Source organism: Lipotes vexillifer, unplaced genomic scaffold, assembly GCF_000442215.2.
Source record: "Lipotes vexillifer unplaced genomic scaffold, Lipotes_vexillifer_v1.1 scaffold2036, whole genome shotgun sequence".
In the NCBI taxonomy this organism is placed as follows: domain Eukaryota; kingdom Metazoa; phylum Chordata; class Mammalia; order Artiodactyla; family Lipotidae; genus Lipotes; species Lipotes vexillifer.
In genome coordinates, this window is record NW_006787290.1 from 252,885 (window position 1) to 271,279 (window position 18,395).

Here is an 18,395-nt window from a genome sequence, read left to right on the forward strand (position 1 = left end):
CATCGGCAGGCGGACTCTCAACCACTGCGCCACCAGGGAAGCCCTCATTGTGCATTTTTAAAGCTGGGTTTTAAATGACACTTCTCTGGAATCTGGGAGATAGATTCTGACTTTAAGGTCTTTTCCTTTTTTTTTTTTTTGATGTTTAATTTTTATTTATTTTGGCTGTGTGGGGTCTTAGTTGCGGCACGTGGGATCTTTGTTGCAGCGTTTGGACTTTTTAGTTGTGGCATGCTGACTCCTTAGTTGTGGCATGCCTGTGGGATCTAGTTCCCTGACCAGGGATCGAACCTGGGCCCCCTGCATTGGGAGCACAGAGTCTTACCCACTGGACCACCAGGGAAGTCCCCCTTAAGGTCTTTTCTATCCACTGTTTCTGTGATTCATCCTCCCCTCACTTCCTGCTCCCAGATGATTAGGAAGATGTACTTACAAGTAAAGGATAGGAAGATGTGGGTAGTATTGTCTCTTTAATGATTGGTTGTCATCATATTATAAGACTCAAGCTAAGGCTACTGAGGAGCAATACTTTCATACACCTTTAATTTATACTTCTTGAGGAACACCAGAAAATTACTACATGTTGTTTCCATCTCCAAAGTAGCATTTAGTAAATATATATGGTGGTGGGGTTTGTTTTTTTTTCTTGTTCCAATGTACGAGCAAACAAAACCACTTCTTTCTTTCTTTCCAAGTGAGAACCTGTTTGGTTTCTTATTAGCTGTGTGTGTGTTACTGTCTTCATTCTCACTTACCATGACTATCTGGATCTTTTGGAGAATATAACTTTTATACTTTTCTACTCTTGAAGGAAACTGGTGGTGACAAAAGAAAAGGAGAAGAAGGTGGGGCTGTATACAATCTATGTGAATCCTGCCAATACCCACCAGTTTGCAGTGGGTGGACGAGATCAGTTTGTAAGGTGAGTCTGTGGCTCTTTTGTGTCTTTGAGAGTTTGAGACTGTGATGTATTGTGTACTACCAGCTGTCCCTTATGGAAAGCTATGAATTGCCTAGGAGTTCATTAACCACCATCTTTAATTTTTTGCCATCTTCCAAAGAGTTTAAACTTCCTCTGACATATTCTGTTCCCTAATGTAGCAATCTCTGAGGGATGGCTTAACATGTTATAGATATTATCAAGTTCTAAAGAAGTTTGATGAATTGACCAAGTTCTCCACATAGCAGCTAGGCATAAACCCAGGTTTACTAGCAAGTGCTCTCTTAGTAAATATTTTCCACCATTTTTCATATGTAAATTAACACGTACTAGAAATTTTGAATGCTGGTTTCAGATACAGAAATAATTTGACTTGGGAGTACTCATTGTGAACTTCAGGTTTTTGGCTCCCGGTATCCTGAACCACTTTTCTTTATCTTTAGTGATATCTTTGTTACTATGAACATTTCTTGCAACACTGTCTATTGAGATATATCCTAAGGAAACAGAGTTCATGGATTCAGTCACCATGTGTAGCAGTTAGTTTCCTTCTGGCCCTTTGTCACAATTAATTGTCACAATTATATCCCATCCCTATCCAATTGGCCTATTTTTTTTTTTTAACATCTTTATTGGAGTATAATTGCTTTACAGTGTTGTGTTAGTTTCTGCTGTATAACAAAGTGAATCAGCTATATGCATACATATATCCCCGTATCCCCTCCCTCTTGCATCTCCCTTCCCTGCCCCATCCCACCCCTCTAGGTGGTTACAAAGCACCGAGCTGATCTCCCTGTGCTATGCGGCTGTTTCCCACTAGCTATCTATTTTACATTTGGTAGTGTGTATATGTCAGTGCCACTCTCTCACTTCGTCCCAGCTTACCCTTCCCCCTCCTCCCAGTGTCCTCAAGTCCATTCTCTACATCTACATCTTTATTCCTGTCCTGCCCCTAGGTTCATAAGAACCATTTTTTTGTTTTTTAGATTCCATATGTATGTGTAAGCATACGGTATTTGTTTTTCTCTTCCTGACTTACTTCACTCTGTATGACAGACTCTAGGTCCATCCACCTCACTACAAATAACTCAATTTAGTTTCTTTTTGTGGCTGAATAATATTCCGTTGTATATATGTGCCACATCTTCTTTATCCTTTAATCTGTTGATTCCATGTCCTGGCTATTGTAAACAGTGCTGCAGTGAACATTGTGGTACATGACTCTTTTTGAATTATGGTTTTCTCAGGGTATATGCCCAGTAGTGGGATTGCTGGGTCGTATGGTAGTTCTATTTGTAGTTTTTTAAGGAACCTCCATACTGTTCTCCATAGTGGCTGTATCAATTTACATTCCCACCAACAGTGCAAGAGGGTTCCCTTTTCTCCATGCCCTCTCCAGCATTTATTGTTTGTAGATTTTTTGATGATGCAATTGGCCTATTTTTAAGTATATTTCTTTGGTTGCCAAGAGATCATCAGTTTGAAAGGGAGGAAGGAAAGCATCACTAGAAGAATGAATGACTTTATGCTTTCCTGGTGGTGGATGAAAAGCATTATTTTCCTTTTTATTTATTTATTTATAAATTTATTTATTTTATTTATTTCTGGCTTCATTGGGTCTTTGTTGCTGCACGCGGGCTCTCTCTATTTGCAGAGAGCAGGGGCTACTCTTTGTTTTGGTGCGTGTGCTTCTCATTGCAGTGGCTTCTCTTGTTGGGGAGGACAGGCTCTAGGCATGCGGGCTTCAGTAGTTGTGGCTTGCGGGCTCTAGAGCGCAGGCTCAGTAGTCGTGGCGCACAGGCTTAGTTGCTCTGCAGCATGTGGGATCTTCCCAGACCAGGGCTCGAACCCGTGTCCCCTGCATTGGCAGGCAGATTCTTAACCACTGTGCCACCAGGGAAGTCCCATCTTCCTTTTTAAATAAGAGGATATTTTTATAACTGTATTCTGTAATTAATTTTATTAATAATCACAGGGATGGGACTAAATTTTTAGAAATAGCTGAGAGATGATCTTAACTTGTTGAAGAATCCTGCCACAAGAGAACTGGGCAACTTTGTTGCTCTCTTCTTCTTCCCCTGTTTCCCTTGCCTTCTAAATTCCTTTCCTCTATTGACCAATAGCAAATGTTTAGCAGTAGTTTTTTTTTTAAGATAAGCTGTTGATCTAAAAAGGGGTTGTAGTTGTCAGAACTTTCAGGTGCTACCTCCTCCAAATCAAGCATTTACTGAATTTTTAAATTTGCATTTCCTGCTTAGAGCTCTGGATTCATGGAAAAGTCTGTGTCTCTAGATAATTCAACCACTAGGACCTTGATGTTTGGAGGAGAGTGGAGGCATTGGCTGTATTGAGAACTGCAATTGATAACGCTTTTATCCAGAGCTAATACTTTCTCAGGGTGAGAGTGGGGCTGGAAATTAGTTTTAGCATTTCATCACAAGGAGGAATACTCAGATCGTCTATTTATTATCAGCCTCAATATCCTTTATCCCTTTGTACATGCCAAATTCTCAGCATGTAATAGGCTGTTTACATGACAAAAGCATGTGTATATTTTGAGGCACACTGATCGCCTATGAGCAGATGGCCCTTCCACACCCTAGCTCTTCTCTGATCATCCTCAATTTCTCTGGCACCTCTTCAGTTCAGCCAGTTGAATGTTTTGGAATTCCTCTTTTCTGTTTCTTTCTTTGAAAGAACTTTAGGCTCACCTGCCAGTACAAATTTGAAAATACTTTTGCTGAATATTTTATATCATAACACCATTAGCTTTCACTAGCTTGAAGGAATTCCTTTAGGGGAATACAGAGAAATAGCTTACTCATCCTCAAGGCTTTCACATCATAAATACTGAATTTTAGTTTAGGATTGTGAAGGAGCATTTAAGAGAGTCATGCTTTTTGGAATATGACCAAAAAGGGGGGATGGGCAGGGAGAAAGAAAAAAGGTAGGCAAATGGAGGGTGGTATAGATTTGAGTTTCTGCCACTAAATCCTTTTTGGGTTAGTTTAAGAATTTACAGGAGTGAAGAAAAGGAGAATGTATCAGGTGAATGAATCCTGTGATAGATTTGGCAGTGTGATTGGTTGACATGTAAATTTATTGCTAAAGGATTTGGTATAGGCCCTGGTTTATAAAACACAGTCAATAAATAGTCACTTTGCTCCCCTATCTTTATCAGCAACATTGAGAGAACACTAGATTAAAGGCAAGTTCGGGGAAGAGGAGGTGAGGAGGGAAGAGAGAGGCTTAAGGTAACAAATTCGTGGGCACCTGGAGGCCTGTGGAGAGAAGTGCAGTAAGGGTGTTCAGACAGTGGTGAAACCATTCTTTATTTGATTTAAAATGTCCAGGGTATAGGAAGACTCAATAACGTGGAGATGTCAGTTCTTCCCAACTTGATCTATTGATTCAGTGCAATCCCAATCAAAATTCCAGCAAGTTATTTTATGGATATCGACAAACTGATTCTTAAAGTTTGTGTGGAGAGACAAAAGATCCAGGATATCCAACACAGTATTGAGAGAGAAGAACAAAGCTGGAAGCCTGATACTGCCCAACTTCAAGACCTATCAGTACTCTAAAGCTACAGTAATTCAGACAGCATTGTATTGGTGAAATAGACAAATAGATCAAAAGAACAGAATAGAGAGGCCAGAAATCGACCCCCATAAATACAGTCAAGTTATCTTTGATAAGGAAGCAAAGGCAACAAATGGAGAAAAGATAGTCTCTTCAATATATGGTGCTGAAAGAACTGGACATCCACATGTAAAAACTGAATCTAGACATAGACCTTACACAGTTCACAAAAGTTAACTTAAAATGGATAATAGACCTGAAAGTAAAGCCCAAAACTATAAAACTCTGGAAGATAACATCGGAGAAAACCTAGAAGACCTTGGGTATGGTGATGCCTTTTAATTTTTTTATTATTATTATTTTTTTAATTTATTTAATTTATTTATTTTTGGCTGTGTTGGGTCTTCGTTGTGGTGCGTGGGCTTCTCATTGCAGTGACTTCTCTTGTGGAGCACGGGCTCTAGGTGTGTGGGCTTCAGTAGTTGTGGCACGCAGGCTCAGTAGTTGTGGCTCGTGGGCTCTAGAGCACAGGCTCAGTAGTTGGGGCACATGGGCTTAGTTGCTCCATGGCATGTGGGATCTTCCCGGACCAGGGATTGAACCCGTGTCCCCTGCATTGGCAGGCGGATTCTTAACCCCTGGGCCACCAGGAAAGTCCCTCGGTGATGCCTTTTTAGATACAACATCAAAGACATCCATGAAAGAAGTAATTGATAGGTTAGACTTCATTAAAATTAAAAACTTCTGCTCTGTGAAAGACACTATCTTTCAAGAGAATTAGAAGATAAGCCACAGACTGGGAGAAAATGCTTGCAAAAGGCACATCTGATGAGGGACTGTTATGCAAAATATACAAAGAACTCTTAAAACTCAACAACAAGAAAACAACCCAATTAAAAAGTGAGCCAAAGACCTTAACAGACACCTCACTGAAGAAGATACACAGACAAGTGTATGAAAAGATGATCCACATTATATGTCATCAGGAAAATGCATATTAAAACAACAGTGAGATACCACTACACATCTATTAGAGTGGCTAAAATCCAGGACACTGACAGCACGAAATGCTGGTGAGTACTGTGGAGCAACAGGAACTTTTATACATTGCTAGTGGGAGTGCAAAGTGATACAGCCGCTTTAGAAGACAGTTTGACGGTTTCTCCAAAACTACACACTGGTACCATACAATCCAGCAGTCAGGCTTCTTGGTATTTACTCAAAGGAGTTGAAAAGTTATGTCCACACAGAAACCTGTACGTGGATGTTTATAGCAGCTTTATTCATAACTGCCAAAACTTGGAAGCAACCGAGGTGTTCTTCAGTATGTGAATGGATAAATAAATGGTGGTATATCCAGACAATGGAATATTATTCATCACTAAAAAGAAAAGAGCTATCAAGTCATGAATAGACATGGAGGAACCTTAAATGCATATTACTAAGTGAAAAAAAAAGCCAATCAGCCAATCTGGAAAGGCTACATACTGTATGATTCCAACAGTGTGACATTCTGGAAAAGGCAAAACTGTGGAAATAAGAAAAAGGTCAGTGGTAGCCAGGGGTGGGGTGGGGCAAGAGAGATGAGTAGGCAGAGGACAGAGGATTTTTAGGGCAATGAAAGTACTCTATGATATTATAATGATGGATATACGTCATTATACATTTGTCCAAACTTGTAGAATGTACAAGAGTGAACCCTCAGGTGAACTATAGACTTTGAGTGATTATCATGTCAGTGTAGGTTCCTCCTTGGTTTAAAAAAAAAAAAAACTACTGTTTTGATGAGTGATTTTGATAATGGGAGGGGCTATACATGTGTGGGGGTAGGGAGTGTATGAAAAACCTCTATACTGCCCTCTCAGTTTTGTTGTAAACCTAAAACTGCTTTAAGAAAATAGTCTTAAAAATGTAAAAAAAAAAAATTTTTTTCAACGTCAAGGTCCTGTCCTATGCGCAGATAATAGGGGAATTTTTTTTGTATTTATCTTTGTATCACCACTGTCTAGCACAGGGCTTGGCAGTCTACACTGTGTTTGTAAATAAAGTTTCATTAGAATACAGCCATAGCCATTTGTTTACATATATCCATGGCATGCTACAGTGGCAGAGTTTGGAAACTGTGACAGAGATTGGATGGCCTGCCAGCTTAAAATATTTACTGCCTTGCCATTTAAGAAAATGTTTGGGGCTTCCCTGGTGGCACAGTGGTTAAGAATCCACCTGCCATTGCAGGGGACACGGGTTCGAGCCCTAGTCCAGGAAGATCCCACATGACACAGAGCAGCTAAGCCTGTGCACCACAACTACTGAAGCCTGTGTGCCCAGAGCCCATGCTGCCCAACAAGAGAGGCCACCACAATGAGAAGCCCACGCACCGCAACGAAGAGTAGCCCCCACTCGCTGCAACTAGAGAAAGCCCATGCGCAGCAACGAACACCCAACACAGCCAAAAATTAAATAAAATAAATAAAATTTTAAAAAAAGTTTGCTAACCCCTAGTCTCAAGCATCATATCTAGAATATAGTAGGTTCTTAATAAATACTTATGGAAGAAAGGGGAGGAGGGTAGGTAAGGATTTCCTCATAAAGAAGAGCACTGGATACAGAGGAACACGGAATGGTCCATACAACAAGATACTGAATATTTAAAATTTTTTACGAATTTGATGACTTGGGAAGATAATGATGTCTTAGTGACATTTGAGAGCTGTTGATTTAGACTTAGTTTAGAGGGAAAATAATCTGATTATCAGCTGCTGTATTTGCTGAAGAGTAGTAATTGGTAGTACAGCAGTCTCCTATTTGTCTTCTTTTTTTATTGGTTCATTTAAAAAACATTTCCTGGATAGTCTGTTGATGCAAGGTATTAATGGATTATGGAGAATACTTAATTCGTTCGTTTATTCATCCAGCATTTACTGAGCACTTGTTGTGTGCTAGGTACACACTTGACTAGAAGTAGTTTCTGCCTTCAAGGAGAATTTGGGAGAAGCAGATATATATAGGGATTAAAAATATTAAGTAACTTACCCAGTATTGCTCATCTGGTAAGTAGCATAGTATCTGAACTCAGTTCAGATGCCTTAAATATGGTGGAAACCATTTCACTATGCTGTTCTTTCTCACAGAGGAAATATTAAAGACAAATGGGAAGTATTTCAGGTAGAGGGAACAATATGTGTAGAATTAGGATAACAAGATGTGAGATGGTATGTTCAAGGAAGCATAGTTTTTTTGTTTTCTGTATAATGCATAGGATCTTTGAGAAGTGATAGGCAGCCATACTAAGTAGTCTGGGCTTTATTTAGTAGAAAGTACAAAATCACTGAAGAGATTTAAGCAGGGAATTTACATTAAATTTTTCATTTTAGACATAATTCTGGTGACAGTATGAGCAAAGAAATCAGAAGGTTACTATAAATAATGTAGGCAAAAAATGCCTAAGGGTGGAGAAAGCAGATATAGTCAAGAAATATACCCAGGAAGTCAAATCGATAGGAAAGAAACTAGATACATCGAGAAAGGACCTGATTTCTTGTTTGGCCACCTGAATTTAAGATGGTGCCATTAACAAAGATTTGGGGGAAAGGGTAGGTCTAGAATGATCTTAGCTTAAAAAGGAGAATGATTTTACTTTTGGACATTCCATTACAACATTCACTTGGCATGTGGATATAAATCTAGAGCTCACTCAGAACAAGTGTGGGCTGGAGACACAGATTTAAGAGACATATCCACATATAGGTGGTAAAGTGTTAATGGAATTTGATTACCAAAAGAAAGTATAGAGCAGAATTCTTCCTCCCTTTTGAGTCTCTAGCCTCTTTGAGAATATAAGAACCATGATCCTTTCTCCCAGGAAGAATACACATAAGCACAGTTTCTGGGCATTCACATATACTTGAACTCTAGGTTTTAAAATTTTCTTATGTAGAATCAGAGGAGAACTTAAGACCAGACCTTTGAGGAACATCAGCATTTAAGGGGTAGACAAAAGACAAGCCCATGAACAATATTAAAGGGTGGTTGGAAATCAAGGGAAAAAAAAAAGTGTTTCAGGGAAGGAGTAATGAACAATGTCAAGACAAGAGAGAAAGACCTAAAAAAGTATCTTGGTGGTATTGGCAGTTAGGTTACTGATGACTTTAGCCAGAGAAACTTCAGTAGTGAGTTGAAGGCCAAAGCTAGATTAGAATGGAACGAGAAATGAATAGGAGGTGAGGGAGTGAAAATGTTGAATGCAGATTGCTCTTTTCGGTAATTCTACTACAGGGGGAAGGACAGGAAAAGCCAGAGTAGGAAAGGTCAGTGGAAGGATTTTAAGAAATGGGCAGACAATGGTGAGGAAGAGGACTAATCAGTGAGAAATGGACTAATCAATCAAACAAGGTCCTTGGAGGGATGAGATTAAGAGCAGCTGTGGAGGGATGAGACTGAGATTGGAGGAGACTGATGGGTGAAGACAGGGACTAGATCTGTCTTGTTCCTCACTATATTTCTGGCACCTGGCATAGTACTTGGCACCTAATCCATGTGTCATAAATAGTTGCACAAATGATTAAAGTTTGGATTGGAAAGATGAGGAAGGCGAAGGTAGTTTGATGCTTGATGAGAATGAAGGAAGGAGAGAGTGAGTCTTGAGATATAGGTGTTGGTTTGTAATAGTTTTGGGAAGAAATAGCCAAATAAAATTTCAAAAAGGGATTCAAGACCCACTGACTTACATAAAGCATGGTCTCTGCCCATGAGTAATAAACCGTATTGGGGAGGCAACATGCATGCAAAAGGCTCTATAATAATGTTATTTCAGTGCAGATAAACAGTAAATGATATAAAAGCTGAGAGAAGAAATAAGCCACTTCAAAATAATATAATTTAGAATTACTACTTGAAATGAGAAGTACCTGGATAAGAGTTTTGGTTTGGAAGAGGAGTGGGAGAAGATTTTTGAGGAAGAACCTGAGCCAGAAGCCTAATTGGGGAATGTCCTTTATCTGTCCCGACATCCAGCTGACTGGTGTTCCTGCCACTACATCGAATTGCAGCTCTTCAAGGGATGTTTGTAAATTTTGACATTTTCATTGCTTCTTCCACCGTAGGATTTATGACCAGAGGAAAATTGATGAGAATGAAAACAATGGAGTACTCAAGAAATTCTGCCCTCATCACCTGGTAAGATTCATGAAGGGCCAGTGGCTCCAGGCTTCCCTGACTCAACCCCAAGCCTGCCCCCAAACTTGTTGGTATGGTGGGAAGAGCTTGGACTTTGGAGTCAGACACCTGGATTTTGAATCCTGGCTCTACCACTTACCAGTTTTGTGATCTTGGGCAGTCACCTTACCTCTGTTAGCCTCAGTTTTCTTATTGACAAAATAGAGGTACAGATAACTGCCTTGTACCATGATGGTAAGGCCTAATGAGATAATGTATATATGAAATGGCTAGCACACAGAAGACAACCAGTAGAAAGACCTCTCCCCCCGAGGTGGTCAAGTTTCATCAGTTGTATTTCTGTCTCTATCTCTCTGTCTATCTTCCTCTCTCTCCCTCTCCCTCTCTCTCTCTCTTTCTCTCTCTCTGTCTCTATCTCTGTCTGTCTATCTCTGGGAGAGGATATAGGGGAGTTTGAAGGAAAACCTGTTTCCTGAAGGTGGTATAACAAATGGGGGGGTGGGGCATCAGTCAGTATCTGCTCCTTATTGCAGGTGAACAGTGAGTCCAAAGCAAACATCACCTGTCTTGTGTACAGCCACGACGGCACAGGTACGTGAGCAGGGCCCAGCTCCTAGGCTGGCATGCCCCCTCTGTCTAGGGAGCTGCTGAGCCAGTGAGGCATGTGCCCTCCAGTGCTCACCACTGTGCTATAGCTCCGAGTGGAGCAGCTGGGGAGTAGTTGCTGATGGTGAGCACACAGTGGGAGGATGCAGCAGATGACCCTTGGAGATGCCAGGAACTTGCAGAATGCTGCAGATGATATTTGGCAGGGCTTTTCCTAAAGCCCAGGCTATTTGGTTGAGCAGGTTCTTATGCCTTTGACTCATTCCTGAATTAATGGGTATGATCTTCCTGGGCATTCTGCTACCCCTGGGTTGGCAGCGTGTTCCTAGTCTACCCTAGACACCTGAAGTGCCTGCTGTTCCAACTGAGTAAGATGGGTGCTATACCTGGGTATTAGGAGGGGGCACTACTGGCAAGAAGCCCCACCCCAACCCCCAACTCCTGGTCCTAGCTTTTTTCAGCCTTTGCCTTCACTGCTGTGTGCTTGTTCTTGGCAGAGCTCCTGGCCAGTTACAATGATGAAGACATTTACCTCTTCAACTCCTCTCACAGTGATGGGGCCCAGTATATTAAGAGATATAAGGGCCACAGAAATAACGCCACAGGTGAGACTGTCTTTCTAGGTTTCTGTACCCTAAGTCTGTTGGTTTGAAGAACCACAGTATCTCATGCAGGTTGTGCAAATAAGAACTACCTAAAGGAGTAGGCCATCTGTCACCAAGTGACAACAAGCCTAATTGGGCTGGAGTTTTCATAGGCCCTCCTGTGCTAGAGGAGAGAGGGCTCAGGAGCATCTCTCACCACTACAGTGATGTTACTTGGTCTGGGTGTAAGGAGACTCACTGACTAGTTTTTTTATTTTTTGCGGTATGCGGGCCTCTCACTGTTGTGGCCTCTCCCATTGCGGAGCACAGGCTCCGGACACGCAGGCTCAGCGGCCATGGCTCACAGGCCCAGCAGCTCCACGGCATGTGGGATCTTCCCGGACCGGGGCACGAACCCGTGTCCCCCGCATCAGCAGGCGGACTCTCAACCACTGCGCCACCAGGGAAGCCCCTGACTATATTTTTCTTGTGATTTCAGGTAGCTTCAGGATTAAAAGACTTATTAGGGAGTTTGGGAAAGCCCTCCTTAGTTAGTGGTACTGAATGGCTTAAAATAGGGGGGTGAGCTTGTTCTTACAGGGAAGAGGAGGGAATAATTCTTTTGAATGAGGCAGAAGAGGAGAAATGGTGATAGCACCTCACCCAAGTTTGCAGTGACGATTGGCCTTTTTTGTTCTGTCTGTGGTTCCCAAACTTTGCTGTACAATGAAGTCACCTGACAATCTTTTAAAGATACTGAAGCCTGGCTTCCATACCCGTCCATTCTGACTTAATTGGTATGGGGTGCACGTTGATTAGGATTTTTAAAAAGCTCCCTTTGATTCTAATGTACAGAGAAGTTGGAATCACTGCTCTTTGTTGTTATTACTGCTCCTATCAGATGTCTGTCATAATGTTGACTGGGGAGAGCATTCCTTTTTTCTCTTGAGCTGGTGAGAGGAGAGGGAAAAACCTGTACTTGGATCTTAGTCCTTGGGCATACAGAAGGAAGTATTCCAGTCTCATGATTGGTATGGAACTGGACGTAGCAGTTGGGACTCCTGGTTTCTCTTACTAATTTCAGGGGGTGGAACCCTGTTGTTCAGAGTCTTGGTAACACGCACAGTTCAGGTGCTTCTTATAGGCAATTGTGGCATATACCTTCATCAGTCTTAGGTCACCTAATGACCCAGGAAGCATTGACAAGGTACCAGTGAAGCACACATACCAAAGATAATCCTAGGGCATAGGACAGTGCTGCCTAGGAGTGGGCAGAGCTGGGGCCATTCAGGTTGGGACAGGTGAGGCGTTAGTGAGGCCTATGGTTGCTCTGTAGGGTGCAAACTAATGAGACTGAGGCTGTTGCTAAGGACTGCAAACTCCTCAGCTCTATGGACCTCTTTAGGAGAATATAAATAGTCTCTGGAACTGCTGTGATTCTTATTCTATTATACATGCATAATCCCTTGACTTGTTTTGTGAAAGTGAAAGAAATTCTTTGGCTCTTAGCTGGTTTAGATTTGTGAATAACTAAATTTTCTGTGAGGTAAATATATGTTGGCCTGATGCCAACTCTCATGTGGTTCATTCCTTCATTTGTCATTTCAGTAAAAGGCGTCAATTTCTATGGCCCCAAGAGTGAGTTTGTGGTGAGCGGTAGTGACTGCGGGCACATCTTCCTCTGGGAGAAATCATCCTGCCAGATCATTCAGTTCATGGAGGGGGACAAGGGAGGCGTGGTGAGTATGGTGTGCTGGGCTGGCTGGCTCTCTGCTCTCTCCAGTCATTAAGGTAGGCTTTAGCAGGGCCACTGAATTCTCACTCTTGACAATGTAATACCACGTCTTAGAGGTCTAGCCAGCTAAATAAAAAGACAGTATAGTCTGGGGGTGCTGAGGTTTTAATGGAATATTTTCTTCCCTTTCCTGTCTTCTGCCCCTCTACAGCACGGTTTATTAAGAGGAGAAAGGGATTTTAGGGAAGAACCTCTGGCCTGAGTGAGGTATCTTTAGGCATGGACCTTTTCCAAAACAAAAGCATTAGCGTTCAGGGCACACCATCCTACACACTGTAGTAAGTAGTTAGCTGAGTAGTGATCTTGAATAGATACTGGATTAGCGGATACAAGCTAGAAGGAGCATTTTTTCTGATAGTTGGGAAAATCAGAATATGGTCTGTATATTGATACAAACACACATAATATATATGCATATATAGGGAGAGAGAAACATGCTCACCCCCATGACCATTTTTGTTGTTGTTGTTTGACTGCTATACAACCCATGATCATATCAGTCTGCCTGTCCTTTGAGTTCTGCAGACAGCCTCCATAGAGATAGGGCAAAAAGGAAGCCTGAGGATTGTGAGTTGGGGAGTGAAAGGTGGTCAGCTCTTAGGATGTATCTAGCTAACCATAAGTTTTTTTTTTTTCTTTTTTGAGACCTAGAGTCAAGAAGGATTCAGTAGCTTTCTATTACAAGGTTTTCAGACTGCAGAAGATAAGAAGCAGTTTGGGCAACTGCATTTTACTGACTACCCAAGATAGTCTTGTTAAGAGCTTCTAAGGGATGGCTGAGATGCTTATTCTTTCTTCCTTTTCATTCCTCTTAAGCTGTGGGGAGCTACAAAGAACCCAGCCATCTCTTGAGGTTTATCCAGAGTGGTTTTAGAGTTTAGAATGGTTCATTGCAGTTGGGATCCTATTTCTTCTTGTGTGTCTCTTATCCTGGCGTGAGGCTATTTCAGACTTTCTTCTGGTTTCCTCTAAATTTTGGGGACCTGGGACCAGTATAGACCCTAAGCTTCTGTGGCTTGAATATAAGTGGAGAAGAGTCTAGAACTTGAAGGTGTGTCTCACTGTTGCCTGCTTCATTTCCTACTTTTCCATAGGTCTTCTATCATCTGTAGTGAACAAACCCAAAACACTGGAGTCTTAATGAGAATTCTGCAGTAGGCATGTAGTCATAAGAAAGTCAAAAGGGGCCAGTGAATCTTTTATTGATCATAAACTATTGTCTTGCATTCCATTCTAGAGAGATTCAGGGCTGGATGCCCTCCCCCAGGCCAGCACTTGTCTGTGGTCCAGAATCACTCTACAGGCCAATCTCCTTTCAGCTTAGCCAGTGTCAGGGTTTGATGATTAATCCAGGTGCCCGGGTTGGGAGGGCATTTGCGTAGGATGGGTGGGCCCCAGGCCTGAGTTTTAGTGGTCATAAGAGTGAGGTACTAGAACAAGAGGTATAAAGACTGCACCCTGCAGCAAGATTCCTGGCTTGTTCTTGCCTCTGTGTAAGCTGAATGATCTATGTGGTCCTCACTTGGCTCCTTCTGATTTTTTGTGCTAACCTCCCAGCAGTGGGGTCACCAGTGCCAGCCTGAATGCAGACTATATCATTAAGTAGACTATTAGAACCAGAAGGGATCTTTGAAATTCTCATCCACCTTGCCCAGGTATCTCAATTCTGTTTTTGGCTCAAACTCTAGTCCTTTCATTGTTTGCATTCGGGGCAAGGGTGGGGGATGATGTCAAAGGACAACCCTTAGTCTCCCAAAAGCACTTTGCTCCTTTATCCCATCACCTGCATCCCTCAGCCCAGTCGTCTAAGGCCAGAGCTCTTTCCTCTGCTCAGGCATTACTGACAGGATAAGTCCTGGCATGCAGACAGGTCGGGTGAAGTGACCAGGTATTCTGGCCCAGAAGCTCTCTGTTGGCTTCTCCTGCAAGCTCCAACTCAGGTACTATATGTAACTTACTCTCTTGCCATTGGCTTTGTCCTTAGTCTTAAGTTCCAAGGAATTTCTCCCCTGTGCCTTTTTATTTTGCTGACTTGTCAAGCACAGCTAGGTCAGAGTTTAGAAGGGTAGCAAGGGCTTATCTGGAGATGGATGAACGAGTTCAAGTTTGTATGTGTTGAGTTGTCACATATCTTTTGATAATATTTTCTGGCAGTGGAGTTTTTCTCTCTAGTGCCACCTCTGCTCCAGATGCTGGAACCTCTTCCACACTGCCTAAAAGAGCCCAAATATAAACTTTGTAATGAGCTGATATGTGGAATAAAAGAAGAAAGAAGGGAAATGTGGTTTCTGCTTTACTCTTAGATTCAGACTTAACTTCATTGTTTTCTGAGAATTTATTTGTAAAATGGAAGATAAAGAAGATTGGAAGTCTGTATGTCAGTTTTATTTTCCATGCTGACCCTGGCTTCCCATCAGCTGCTCTCTGCATGTGCAGGCAAGGCAGAGAAGGTTGGTCCAGAGAGAACTAAGAAGCTGTTTGCCAGGGGTTGTTTCCTTGGACTGTACTGCAGCTGCAAGACGGGGTGGGGTGGGGTGAGGTGAGGAGTAGCTAGGACCACACCTTCTTCCTTCTGGATGCTTTTGCCATCTATTCCTCATCTGACTAAAAGCCCAAAAATGCTTTAGCAGCTAGATCTGGGACCAGCTCTTCCGGTGGGGGTGGTAGCTGCCCTGCTCTGCCAGGAAGGCTGATGTTTCCAAGTCAGACAGCAGGGGGCATGGGTGCCTTTGGAAAGAAGGAGGCTGCCTAAGCCAGAGGCCTTTGCCTCGGCTGCTGTAGTACATTCCTCCTGCTCAGTGAATATATCCAGAGGGTGGCTGAGCTTGAGGCTGTGGGTGCCCAAGGAAGCTGCCTCACTGTACCGTGCTGTCCTATAGCTGAGCCTGTTGTGCTTTCATGGCAGGCAGCAGAATGCTGTCTCCTGGGGTGTGCAGGGTTCTCAAGCAGATATGTGCCTCCACTACCCTACTACTCTTCAGGCTCAGCCTCTTCCCAGCCTATGCCTTCTTCCAGTTCTTGTAAACAGTGGAATGTAATTGTTCTCTGAGTCTTCTCTGGGGGCTCAGCAGCAGCTGCTGCTTTCTTCATTTTTAAAAATGTATTTGCCACTTGGTGAAAGCCACTGAGATGTTTTTTTCCAGACTGGGGGAAGTTGGAGCTTTGGAAGCTGGAGAGAATGAGGTCATCTGAACCTCACTGCCTTTTTGTGAAGCCAGCAGTATGCTTGGCCAGTCACCCACCCACCCCTAGAGCTATATCTGAGGATGAGGCCACCCCTGCCTAAACCTAGGAAGTGAGAGATAGGCCTGGTCTTATATCCAGTCTGTGTCCAGTGTTTCTTTCACCCTGAGGGCCCTTTAGCCTAGGCTTATAATGGGTGGGCCTGTCTTCCCAGCAGCTGCCTTAACTTTTATCAAGGACAGTTGTTTGGTTCAAGGTGAGTAGTGGTTTTTAAACCGTATTGCCACATACCCCTGAGCCTATGTTTTCCTTTACTCCTGACCAGGTAAACTGTCTTGAGCCCCACCCTCACCTGCCTGTGCTGGCAACCAGTGGCCTAGACCATGATGTCAAGATCTGGGCACCCACAGCTGAAACTTCAACTGAACTTACAGGGTTAAAGGATGTAAGTAGCTGACTATAGATTTCTTCTTTCTGCTTATCCACATACTGTTAGAGGAGTTTTCATTGTCATAGGAAGGAATAACTTGCTGTACAGTTCTTTAAAGGTACTGCTCTAACACCCTCCCCCACATTCCAATCATTGCCTCTCTAGGAACAGTCCCAGTCCAGGGGTCCAGGGTGCAGCTTTGAAGTGCATCTAGTTCATGGTAGAGGGGACATCTTTAGGAAGAATCATCCATCTTCTCAGTGGATGAACCTGGGGCATCCTTTCTTAATCGAATCTAGGTATACTCCGGCTCAGTAGTTTCTAAGGGAAGATTTTACTGGGATAGAACACCAGCCTTTTCTGATCAGGTCCAGGGTTCCTATTCATTACCCACTTCCCCAAACCTTTTTGGTTCCAGGTGATTAAGAAGAACAAGCGGGAACGGGATGAAGATAGCTTACACCACACCGACCTGTTTGATAGCCACATGCTCTGGTTCCTCATGCATCACCTGAGACAAAGACGCCATCACCGGGTAAGCTGGAGTGGGAAGTGAGCTTCTAAGGGCTGTGACCCTCTCAAGAGGATAAAATGTTCCAGGGCATACTCCTCGCTGCTTTGGGAGGAATCAGGTGGAGTTAGTTGGGTTTCCTATCCATTATTCCCCATCCCCATCAGAGCTTTGATGTAGCCTTGGAAGAGCCACTAGCAGAAATAGGTGGTGTCTGCTTTGTGTTCTCCATCACCACACATGCACAGGGCTGTCTTCAAAAAGGCAAAGGCATGAGGGTGGGGAAGGAGTTGAGAAGAAATAAGTTGTCTCAGGTGTCTTCTGTTTTTTCTCTTGTGACACAAGAGGCCTAGGGCAGGGGTTAGCAAACTGTGGCAGTTTGGGCAAGTGCCTGCTTTTTGTAAATAAAGTTTTATTAGACTATAGCCACACCCATTCATTTATGTGTTGTCTGGCTGCTTTCATGCTACAACAGCAGAGTTGAATAGTTGTGACAGATAACGGCCCATGAGTCTAAAATATTTACCGTCTGGCCCTTTAAGAAAAATTCTGCCGACCCCTGCCTAGAGCATGTAAATTATAGCTAAGACCTAACAGGCTTGTCCTTGTTCCAGGGAAATTACTAATAAGCCTTTCCCATCCTACAGCGCTGGCGAGAACCTGGGGTTGGGGCCACAGACGCAGACTCGGATGAGTCTCCCAGCTCCTCAGATACATCGGACGAGGAGGAGGGCCCTGACCGGGTGCAGTGCATGCCATCCTGAGGCCTCGTACCCAGGAGGGGCAGGCTGGGGCTGCCAACCCGATCCTGCCTGGGCAGCCCTTTCCTGTCCCAGGCTCTAACATTCAGCAGAAACGCACTTTGGACTTTTTTGCTTTAGATTAAAAAAAAAAAGAAAAGAAAAAGAAAAAAAAAAAAGACATCCCAGGAGGACAAGCCAGAGGGGAGCAAACCTACAGAGCATCTAGAAGTGGGAATTGAGCCCTGGGATGGGGTTCCATGGAGAGGTGCATAGGACTCGGCAGAAATGGCCTCTCCCCAAAGCCTTTTTTTGGGAGGGGGGGAGCCTATTTTGTTAACTGATTTGGGGTAGGGAATGGGGTTTCCTTTTCTTTGATCTCCCTTGTTTCTTGGGTGGGGGGTGGGGGGATAACTGGCTGTTCAGTACCAAGGGGCCAGACTGGGGGTGGTAGAAATGCCACTCTCTCTTTGGTTTAGGTTTTTGACTTTATTTTCTTTATTTTTTAAAATTCTATGACAGTTGCATTGTTTTTTCTTCCTCTTGAGCAACCAACCCCATCCCAGGATCCTGTTTTTCTGGGGAGTCCTTAGAGCCCCTAACCATCCCACACTCTTCACTTCCTTTTCCACCCCATTCATTCTCTGTACTTATCACAGTGTTTTGCACTTGATTATGTATCCTTCACTCTCTGCTCTTCATCCCATCACCCCCTCAGTAGGTCTGGTGAGGGAGGTTGGGGGGAGGTGGGAGGAGGGACAGAAGTGGAAGAATAGGAAGGTGGTTACCTCTTCTGTTACTTAAAAAAAAAAAAAAAAGTTGTTTGGTGGCAGCAATCTCCCTGTCCCT

General features: G+C 43.1%; 1 protein-coding gene and 1 non-coding gene across 2 annotated transcripts in view; one reads left to right on the plus strand and one right to left on the minus strand.

Annotated features, from left to right (window-relative positions):
* Positions 1-17,570, plus strand: part of DCAF8 (DDB1 and CUL4 associated factor 8) — a 28,744-nt gene extending 11,174 nt beyond the window's left edge. Inside the window, exons 5-12 of the mRNA XM_007459933.1 lie at positions 812-922; positions 9,625-9,697; positions 10,231-10,288; positions 10,801-10,908; positions 12,496-12,626; positions 16,191-16,310; positions 16,714-16,830; positions 17,454-17,570. Of these exons, the coding sequence (XP_007459995.1) occupies positions 812-922; positions 9,625-9,697; positions 10,231-10,288; positions 10,801-10,908; positions 12,496-12,626; positions 16,191-16,310; positions 16,714-16,830; positions 17,454-17,570 (835 nt within the window). The remainder of the gene's footprint in view (positions 1-811; positions 923-9,624; positions 9,698-10,230; positions 10,289-10,800; positions 10,909-12,495; positions 12,627-16,190; positions 16,311-16,713; positions 16,831-17,453) is intronic.
* TRNAG-CCC (transfer RNA glycine (anticodon CCC)) lies at positions 271-343 on the minus strand. Its single transcript has one exon. It is a non-coding gene; the product is annotated as a tRNA-Gly (tRNA).
* Positions 17,571-18,395: the final 825 nt, after the last annotated feature.